This window comes from Malurus melanocephalus, unplaced genomic scaffold (genome assembly GCF_030028575.1).
Source record: "Malurus melanocephalus ecotype Western Australia unplaced genomic scaffold, MMel_1.1 scaffold_2, whole genome shotgun sequence".
In the NCBI taxonomy this organism is placed as follows: domain Eukaryota; kingdom Metazoa; phylum Chordata; class Aves; order Passeriformes; family Maluridae; genus Malurus; species Malurus melanocephalus.
Genome location: NW_026623234.1, coordinates 8365169 through 8376303, shown reverse-complemented (window position 1 = coordinate 8376303; position 11135 = coordinate 8365169). Strand labels below are relative to the sequence as shown.

General features: G+C 41.4%; 1 protein-coding gene across 3 annotated transcripts in view; it reads right to left on the bottom strand.

The window, feature by feature from the left end:
- Positions 1–7504: 7504 nt before the first annotated feature.
- The window catches only part of ACTN1 (actinin alpha 1), an 86252-nt gene continuing 82621 nt past the window's right edge, over positions 7505–11135 (bottom strand). For all 3 annotated transcript variants that reach the window (XM_057367286.1, XM_057367277.1, XM_057367269.1), the window contains 2 exons: positions 10204–10362; positions 7505–8396 (listed from right to left, as the gene is read on the bottom strand). In XM_057367286.1, coding sequence (XP_057223269.1) covers positions 8238–8396; positions 10204–10362 — 318 coding nt within the window. In that variant the 3' untranslated portion in view covers positions 7505–8237. The remainder of the gene's footprint in view (positions 8397–10203; positions 10363–11135) is intronic.

Genomic DNA, 11135 nt, shown 5'->3' with positions numbered 1-11135 from the left:
ACAGAAGTGTGCTGCTGCCAGCCCCTTACTGCCGACTTCTCCTCTTCGGCACACAGAATTACACTGCGCTGGGTAACGCCGCAATGGTGTTGATGTCGCTGACAGCAGGGGGAAACCTTGGGTGTGCAAAATTGACTAGTGAAGATCCAGGCCTCTATGGCAGAAGCAGTTTTTCCATGAATAAACAGCACGCTATTTTCCTGCTTTATCAGTATCATACAGTTCAAAGAATATTAGGGCTGGTAAAGGAAGGCCAGGAGAATCCCAGCAGGGCCTCAACATTGCTGCTCCTACTGCCTTCTGATCTGGACTAGCCATGGGTTTTGGTTTGGATAGATTTAAGGTACAGGTTAGCATTAGTGTTTTTGGGTTGAGAGGGTCAAATATCCTACAGCTCGAAGAATACTGGGTCTGGAAAAATAAGGCTAAAATGATCCCAGCAAGGCCCCAAGATTGCTGCTCCTTGCTGATCTGAACCAGCCATGGTAGTGGGTTTGGGTTTAGGGTAGGGCTAGTGTTAGGGTGAGGGTCAGACTTAGGGGTAGGATTGAGAGAGTCAAATATTCTACAGCATCAGATATACTCACTTCATGTGTTGCCTTTTCTAACTTAGGAATGAAATTTGAGATAATTTTAGCATAGGATTTAATACTAAAAATGGGCTTTTATTGGAGCTCCAGGTGCAGTCATGGAAGTATATCTATAAAAGCACATCCCCGAAGGGATGAGTACAGTTTTATAGGTTTTAGGAATTTAGCATAATTGATAAAAAGCATCAATTAAGAGGACAAGTGATAATGCAATTCCTCCCAGGTCAAGCTCCTTCTCTGGAGTCCCCCACTCTTGGTACTAGCTGTACTTGTTTATGCAAATGTGTCTCAAAGACTTTATTTTCAACCTTGTTTCTCAGGAAGAACCAAGATAGGATAGGGGCTTTGTACCCCACAGGCCTTGGAGCTCTGGAATGTGTTTGGTCTTTTTAGCTGAGGAAAAGGGTAGGGAAAAGTACTGGGAAGGTTACAAATATATAAAAGAAAAAAGGCAAAAAATCACTGGGGCATCATATGGAGTTGCTACAGTGTAATTAATGACAGTTTACAGTATGATGATCAGTATAAAAATTACCTGTTTCTTCAGTATAGCATAGCTTGTTAAGTCTTTGCTGTCCAAATGCTTCAAATATAACTACAGTTTGGTTTGCCCCTTTCTCCCCCTTGTCTGACAGCATCATTTCTGGATTTTCTGCTTTAAATTGGAGTAAATATCTATATTTATATTGTATATTAGATACAGGCATCATTCAAATTTATTGCCCTCTAATTAGCGGAGGATTCCACTAGGAATTATCTCTAGGATGGAGATAACCTATACATTCAACATCCATATAATGAACCAAATCTTTAAGGTATGAAGTGACCCCTTGAGATCATCTGGTCTAATCCCCCAAGCTTGTCCAGGACCATGTCCAGGCAGCTTTTTMGTATCTCTCCAGATGGAGGTTCCACAACCTCTCCATACAACCTGACCAAGTGTTTGACTACCCACATAGTAGGAAAAAAAGTGTTTTCTTGTGTTCAGATGAAATGACACGCGTTTCAGTTGTCAGTAGATGCTAGTGAGAAGAGTCTGGCACCCTCCTCTTCATTCTCTCCCATCAGGTATTGATACACATTCAGCCTTTGCCAGGCTGAACAGTCCCAGCTCTCTTGGCCTCTCCTTATATGAGAGGTGCTCCAGTCTCACAGTCATCTTTGTGGTCATGTGCTGCATTTGCTTCAGTAAGTCCAYGTCTCTTTTGTGAACATAAAATTCCAGCTGTGGCCTTACCAGTGCTGTGYAGAGGGGCAGGATCACCTCCCTTGACCCTCCAGTGATGCTGTGGCTAATGCAGCCCAGGATGCTGTTGACTTTTGTAAACAAGACAGCTGATGTGAACTGTTATTTTTAGGAAAATGGAGGAATGTAACAACAGAACAGACCTAGCTGTGGTTAATAAAGAAAAYGTGGGTAGCTATAGCTGGTGCAAGCATGTCTTACAACTTTAAACACAATGTTTAGTTGTAAGGCTGCTTTACTTCTGTATTTGATAAGACAGTCAAGGATATTCAAAATGGCAATGCTGTGAGGTTTTATGCAAATTCAGTGTAGGTGGCAGAGCTGGACTATTACAGGAGCAGCAGTAGAGTCTCTGTGTGACTGTATGCTTGAACTGCTGTGTTAAGAAGCTCAGAAGCAGAAAAAAGCTCCTTAGGTGGCAGTCTTAGAATGGTATGGTTGTAATAGGGATTGGAGTTACTGGCAGTAATGAAGATAAGTCATGCTAGAAGCCTAATGAAAGCTTTTTCAGTTTTATCCTGCATCTTTGCAGCCTCTGCAAAGATGTCAGTGGGGATCATGTCAGTGGGGAAGAATGTGGCTGTGCATCTAGAACACGGCTCTGGTTACCCTGGTGGTACTAAGCCAGGCTGGAGTCCTGCTTTCCCTTAGTTGTGGACACTGTACATGGGTGGTAAAAAGCATGAAATATATCATTAGGAGAATCTGCAGTATTGCCTCTCGTGTGTGGGGAGTGTTTCTGGAAGCTATCATATGCAAAATCAACTTTATTAATAACGCTGTGTTTTAGTTCCCTCGTTAATTTGCTTGGAATAAGATTGGTCTCTCAGAAGCACATCTGAAAGCCCACTGGGAACTGTTAGTGTCCTGACTGCACACCTACAAATGTAAACAAATGCTTATCTGAAACCAGGATACTTAAAAACCACAATCTGTTTATTGCTAGGGTAAATTAACTGCTTTTGCACTTCCCTGAAGAAATTTTGTTTTCTCTGTCACAGAGAGAAGGATGCTGTGGCTCAGCACCAGAGATTAAATATTATGTCTTATTAAAATAATGAGAGAAATTCTGCATTAAAGTGATGGTGATGATGTTTGGATGTGCTTAATAATAAAGAAGGTATAAAATTATTTCTTAACTCTGCAGATTAAAGTAGTCCTTGTTTTTAGGCAAATCTGCACAATTAAAGCCACAGGACAGACTATTAAATAGTCTCAAGCTCTAGACTATTTAATAGAAAATATCTTAAAAATATCTCTGTAGGGATAGAAATGCAGCATTCTTTCTGCAAACCCATTGCCTAAACCATGAGGATATGGGCTCATGATTTCTTTCCCATTGCTTGAGTGCATAATTATTTTAGAGAGAGGAGAGACTGATCTCTCCCGGGCCAGCCTGTCAGGTTTCCTGCTGGTTAAGGTRTAGGGCTAGGAGATGAGCATCCTGAGGAGGGATGAAGTGTTTGGCTTGTGTTGCTTTTCTCATGTGAAGATATTCTAGGCAACTAGGCTTTTATGGAGGAAATGGGTGGCAAACCCCCCTTGAAACTTTGCAAAGAAAGCAGCCAGTCTTGCTGGTTTGTACTGCTCTGTTTACATGGGGTGAGATTTGTGGGCCCTGGTGTTTGCAAGGGGGGTGCTCGGGCCCTCAGGAGACTGTTCCACGGGACCACATGTCCAATAGTTTCAATCTCCCACGCCACACATGCCCCAAAGTAGAAACRTAAGTGTGCAGAGAAAGTTTAGGTGCAACAGGGAAAAGCCTAGGGAGCAATACCTCCAGACTTGAGCACCAGCTGAACACAGATTGTTTGGATTGCAATTGTAAATAAAGGCTTCATATTGTTACTCTCTAGTGACATCTAGCCCTTTCCCCCCATGCATTCTTTATTTGCACAGTGGGAGTAATAATACTAGATGCTTCCTGCAATAGTAAGAGATCCTGCTTTTCCAGACAGTCTGAGGGTCGGGGTCACTAAGGCATGATGATAATTAGAAGTCCTCAGTATTTTCCTTGAATGCCTGCTAGGCCTCCAGGATGTATTGACTAATAGAAAGGGGGTATAAAGAGATTTGCTGGGAAGAAATGACAGTGACAGGAGGTAGTGCAGTTTCTGCCAACATATTTTCATGCATGTATGTCCCAGAAGTCAAAGCAGAAAACCAAACTGAGACCTTATTTCCTGGCTATTGTATGGCATTCAAAGATGAGAGGAATTCCTTTTAATATCTTATTGACAAGATCTATAGYGGCTCTGAACCCTCAAAATACAGAAAATACTACTTTTCTCTTTTAATTCAGTGGGTTTAAATTGCTGAGATTAAATCTACCTGAAATAGACTTAGACTCCCTGTACAAGATGCAATCATCCAGCTTTATCCTTTGCAGTGGCTGACTTCTCTACTGATTGCAGCACTTAGCACATTTTCTCATTGCCTGCTGGGGAATGTTCTGATTACCTGTTTGCATCAGGATATGTCCTAGACTTCGTTAATCTATGTTTACCATGTTAATACTTTCTCAGCAGCTTAGTGCTAATGCAATGGATTTTAAGGGTTTGCACAGTAGCAACTCTTTCAGTAGCCAGGGTTACCTCAATGGTTTAATTAATTTGAGAGGATTAGGTTTTTTTTGTACTTGGCTACCACAAGGTTGGAAAAAGTCTGTCCTACCTCAGTATCTGTAGTGCAAGTAATGTTGTACAAATTATCTTCTTGTTATAGAATGAAAATTATACCTGCATTCTGTTTTCTTAACAAATTTTAGTTCAAGCTGTTCCTTTTCACATCCATCACTAACACTCACCATCTCCTTTATTTCCCTGATAAGACCAGTCAGTCTGATTTGTCTGGATGGAATCTCCATGGATATATGAATCCTTCTTTGAAACCAAGTTCATTCAAGGTTGCAGACCAAGGTTCCTTTCATCRTCTTCTGAGACTCCTGCTCCTGCACTCTGCTCCAAACCAGATGCTGGCAGCACTGAAGACATGCAACAGTCACAAGATAGATTTGAGAGGCTTTGGAAAACGTGGTTGACATTCTAGCAGGCAAGACAAGACCCCTGTTGTTTGAGCACTGAAGTGTTTTCTGCTCCTGCACTGTCAGACAGTTAGGCTGAATAAGGCAGGTCATTGAGATCTCAGCAGCCTAAGATATCAACAGTCATGAAAGGTCTTTCTTGGTTAATTTCTTCAAAAAGCATTATTCAGTTTCCATATCTGAAACAGTGAATGTGGGAGACTGACAACTCTGAATGGAAGGAGTGAGCTTGAAGTGGATTGTCCACTTCTTCTGTTCCTGGCAGAGGAAGAGGCTGTCGCTGAGAGCTGCTTCCACAGATTAATTTCATCAAGGCTGATGCCAGGACTTGGCTGAAGAATGGCATGTTAGTTGCAAAACCATTAACGTAATACCAAAAGCTGTTTTCACATTTCAGCATACTAAAAGTCTGTTAGGCCACACAATTGAAAGATAAATTTTGTGCTGCAAATCGGGAAGGTGAATGTCTTGCAGCAACCTAGCACTCCTCTGTGTGTGGGGTGGGAATGGGGAGGTTTTATTTACAGCCTAAAGGGAAAGACCAGGTCTAGCCGGTGTCAGAGGCTGTGCCATCTGAGAAGAAATGCCAGTATATTTTAGGCACACCTATTGCCAATCCAATAGACACAGGCAAGGCCTKGCTGTTGACACTTCAACTTCACCAAAGGATGAAGTGCTGCAGTGCCAGCTTTAGCAAGGTTGGAGCCCACACAGTGCCACCCATCTGTGGTGTGAGCAAGGATGAGCCACATGCTTTCTGTCATAAAGCTAGGAATACTTACACCTAGCTGGGGTTTTGTGTGAAACCTGGTCACACATTGCAACACTGCCACAGCTCAGCAAAAGATTTTTATAAAGACTTCTGGAATCTCCAAGCATGGACTTGCAGAGTACTGTCAACAACAATTTGGTTTTGTTCTCACAGTGGTAGCAGACCTGGGCCAAAGCAATAGCCCAAGGTGAAGCTATGCTCTTTTCCACCCCTTTTCTAAAACAACATGGATCTTCTCTCCACAGTGGTCATTTAATAGCGCAACAGTATTCCCATTCCTCCCACCCCAGTTTCATTGTTTAAATATAAAAAAGTTTTTAAAAATATCATTGCATTTTCTGGTACAACCTACAGAGATCCGCAAATTTTTTGATAGTGCCAATGTCCTTTTTCAGGTGCAGCAAAACAAGGACAGGGCGGCTACTGTGGAAGAGGAAAGAGGGGTTACCAAAGCAAGGGCAATGGATAGTCAGAGGCAAACTTAAATACAGATTATCTGCTCAGGCCTCTAGTCATCCTCTTTGCTGTTTTAGCTTTCAAGTAGATAACCTATGCTAAGTACTTTAGAACATGGCAGTGGAAATCAGCGTACCATGCCTTTGAAGAACAGAGTCCCATTCGCAGCAATATAATAGCAGACATAGCTGAAAATGAGCCTATGTGGCTCCAAGTTCTACATTACTGACAATTCATATCAACCCCTCCAGGCTTCTCAGTATCATGGCTTTCAACTCTGCTTCAGCTCAATTCCAGCCCTCCTTAACAACTCAATTATAGCTAAGTCACACAAACTGTCACCTTTGAAGACAAACTGTGGCAAGTGCAGCCAGGCCTCATTTATGTACAAAGCTAAATGGCTTTTATTTGCATGCCCCTTGTAAACTCATTTTCCAGCCTACAGGAGAACAGAGTCTTGGGTCTCCTGGAAAGAAGTATGGCAGCAGACATTAGATCCCCTCTCCAAATAGAGTAGGCAGATACTGTCACACTGGGATACATCACAATGTATTGCTGTGATTTTTATTGTGTTCTACTGAAGGTCAGGAATAAAAAGCAGAAAGCTGTACTGAGCCCCAACCCATCATGTACAGTTACTTCCTCAGGGCTCAAGTCTGCCCTGGGGAACAGAGGATGATGTTACCAGGGAGCTCCTTGTGAATCTGTCCACAAATTCACCATTCCTGCAGTTGTTACTTCAAAATAACATCTGCCTTTGGGACTAGAGACAGCTTAGCCCTATAAAACACTCACTGGAAACATGTCATGAAGCAGTTATGTTATTTTGCTCCTAACCCTATGTTTCCTAAAAAAGTTGTGGGAGGGCAGGAAATGCACCTGTAATATGAGATGGCTGGAAGGGATTAGGTGCTTCCTTTTGCCAGTTTCCAGGCACAAGTGTGCATGTGCTACTTCATGGCTCAATGAAAGGCCCAAAGGAGTTGTCTTGAAGTCTGGTTTCTTTTGTATGTCCAATAGAAAGATGACCTCTGGAGGAATTTATGATATMAGAAGATGTGGTATCAAAATCAGTCAGATATTCAATGCTAAGCATGGAACATTGGATGGATTTTTCACGGATGGTTCAAGATATGGTGGTTGGTTGGTTGTACAGATCTAGTAACTAATTCTGTACTGGTTTTAAGGAAGAACAAGAATATTCCTTCTAAAGATAGAGGTATATTGGGGATTTAAAGTGATCATAAATCTGTGAAATTTCAACAGCATTCAGGAAGTATGAAAAGATTATGGGGTCRACAATATATAATTTCAATTAAAAACATTAATTTGGATTTTTCTTATGTTTAACCAATAGGATCAAACAACTTTACTATACAAATGAATAAAGTCTAGAGTTGTTATCACAAGAAGTTTTTAATATGGTTTGTGACAAGCAATATCAAAGTTATCAACTCTCAAGCTTCATGTTCTGAAACCAGACAACTCTCAGCAACAAAAAAAGTTGTGCACTGATAAACATAGGAGGCATATTGTATTTTTTAATTAAATATGAAAACATGAGCTGTGTACATTATTTTTTCCCTAGAAAACACAGCAATTTCAAAAGTTTATCATAAAATATTTTCATGAAATGAGTGAACCAGCAAACACATGCACTTGTGTGCCTTCCCCCCTCCCAAGATAAATGTGATAAGAGAGACATACGCAATGTAATAGTTAACAGAACAAGTGGAGTTTTGTCATAGTTTGGTTCTTTTTGGAAAGGATGGAATGTAACATTGTGCTTGACTTTCTATGTCACAACAAAAAATATTTGGTGCAATATTTTAACATTTTCTTTTTAAGTTTCAATCTGGTGGAGAAAAATACCTTTTTCTATAATAAAATATGTCTGTTCTTTTTAAAATGTAACTTTTTTGCACAAAATAATTTTGTAAACTGTTATTTCAAGGGCAAGGTAGGCCGTGCCGTGTCAATGTCCTCCCCCCCACTTAAAAACGTGATCTGTTATCTGAAGCAAAACAGGAAAACACAAAAAAGAGCGGAGCAGAGGTTGCTTTGCAAAGAGAAAATAGGGCGTGTTGGACGGGGGAGAGGGGAGGGAGCGTGTGGTGGGACAGAAAAAAGTTAAAGGTCACTTTCGCCGTAGAGCGCTGTGGAGAAGGACATGTAGTCCAGGGCACCAGGTACAGCATCACGGCCATTGTAGGGTGCCATCCTGGCAATGCAATATTCAGCCTGATCAGGAGGCAGCTCCCGCCGTAATTCATCCACAGTGATGTAGTTCTGCAACAAGGACAAACMATAAGGCAATCGTTACTGTCAGAAAACTGACTTTCCTCAGAGGAACAACCACCCCCTGTCCCACCAGGGCAGCAATACTCAGGAAAATACTCTGGGACAGCATCCCAACAAATACACCTGTGCTGTACACCCACACAGGGAGCTGTCTGCACTTATGCCCTGTGAGGACATGCACTCCCTCCCTACTGTTTGGACAAGTAAATGAATTTTATAMCAAACATTGGTTTTGCAGGAGACATGCTGGCGCAGCTAAAGAAAAGACCTAGAGGTAAGTAAGGCAAGTTGTTAGTGTGAGACTCTGCCTTCCTGTTGACAGAGGAGGTCCTGCTGAAAGCAAAATGGGAGGAAGCAGAAATTTTATTTGGATGCTGTCCCTCACCAGCAGGAGGTAACAGCTGCTTCTGAGTTGCCTCTCCCTCTCTTCCTAGCAAGGAAAGGGGCCATCCCCACTAGCTCTCACTGGTACACCAAGGCGGCAGCAGACAAGCAAACACTGTATTGCTTCCACAGTTCCAGCAACAGTCTTTTCACTGCGGACGTTTTTAATAAGCAAGCAAAACTTATGTAAATTCAGCTTCTGGAGGCTCACTGCGCTGAGCTGAGCTAGCTTGGCTTCTCTCCATGCAGTAGGTAACAGAAGCTGCCTGTTTGTTAATCAGTATGTTGTCTTTAGCTAACTGACTCATGGGTGTTTGCAGTCTGTCTGAACAATAGCTCAGGTTTCACATCGTCCTCTCTCCTGTGACTTCTTATAATAATTTCTTTTTCCTTTTCACTTTAATGACTGGGATATAAGGTATTTTCCTTCATAATGACATACTAATTCACGTTATAGTCACCAGAGCATGTTAAACACTGACAAGTATATGTAACATACTGTACAGAGTAAACAAGTTAATAAGTAATACTGCATCTCAAAGTACGTATTTATTCAGTGGCTAGCTTATCTGAATAACATGGAAATTTCAAGCCTCAAAAGACAATAGAACTGCCTTTAGTCAGGTAATTGTCTGAAGGACAGGTATCAAGGGTTTCTAGATTATGACAATGATAAGATTCTTAGTGCAAAATGGAAASCATTACCAGATTTAAGGGTAATTTATTACAATCTGAGAAATGGTATCCAACATTTCATGTGAGATAACTAAAATCATTAGCAAATGAAGAGATACATTAATGTTACATGTACATATGATTTGTTTAGTTATATAAAAGATTAGTGGGCATTGTTATATAAGAAAATTAAGATTCCATTTTTTATCAGCTGCTTCCACTGATGATGTAAATCCAAAAAGTTAATACTTTTCATTTCATCCCTGAGTTTTCCTACTTTCAACCAATTTCTATGATTAAATATTTTCCTCCTGCAGCTACAGCATACCTCAATGAAACCTATTGATTTTGTAACAACTGGTAGTGACATGTATCTGAGAAAGATCATCTCAAGTTTCCAGCTGTCAGTAATGAATGGTTTTCAAGACTAATCAAAAACCATCTGTTGAACTTSTTCATTTTAAAATAACAAATTGTGACCAAGCTCTTAATTAATATTTTAAAGCAAGAGTGGGCTGCGAAGTTCTGACTGACAGCTGAACAGGACTTTTGTGTACCTTCGCAGGCTGCTCARTAACCCACACTTTAACCTTGCACTCCTCCAGCATTACAGAATGTTCCTGTGAAAATACCCTCCCCATGGCAGAGCGCTTCCCTCTGCACTTTCTCTCAGAGATGAGAGAAAAAAGAAAGCAGGAGCTATGCAGATGCAGGAAACCAAGGCGTGGAGCCTGACCTTATCTCCAGCCAGGATCTTGAAGGAAGCCATAACCTGGTCAGCAGTATCCGTATCTGCCGTTTCCCGGGACATGAAGTCGATGAAGGCCTGGAACGTCACTACACCCAGACGGTTGGGGTCGACGATGCTCATGATGCGGGCAAACTCAGCCTCTCCCTGGGGAACAAGAGAGTCACATAAGCCTGGGCATTTGGGCAGCGGTGCTACTACAGTGAGGAGAAACCATTCAGCAGCACGTCTCATAGCTAGAAAACCAACTCAAATAAAAACCACCTCTGGGGTTTTTTTTCATGACAACATTCATTCTTAGCTTGCTGTGGTGTACAAATGCTTCCCACTCATTTGTCCTTTGGAATAAAACATTGCCAGCTGTGCCCAAGGATAATATCCAGCTCTAGGACAATGCTTCTATTGGCGAACAATACCACACAGACTTCAGAGGCAGACCCAAATTTCTCTACATATGTGCTAGATGTCTGTAGCAGTATTTGAAGATCTACACTCCTCAAATACTTGTACTTTTTACTTAAAGAGAACTTTTACAGTTTTCTTCATCTGACAGAAAAGAAGAAATGTCTCTGGGATGTTTTACAGTATCATACTCATCTTTAATAGGCAGGCTTTGGAGAAAGGACTTACATATATGGAGTGGCCCAGGAAAATAGTCTCTGCAAGGAAGATCCTACAGAGAAGTTTTGCTACAGAAGCCAAAACCCTGCAGTGTAGTTTTCTGTATTTCTTCCTGCATTTAAACCACAGATAATTTATTCTCATCTCTGGGACTCCTTCTTCCCCAGGTAAGGAGGGAGAGCAGGGCTGAGTCTTCTCCTGGGAATAGACTCTCCTAACACATTTAGAACAATATACCTTCAAGAGTAATTAAGGTACCTAATCAAATGTTACTGTGTCTTGGCACACTACACCAGAGT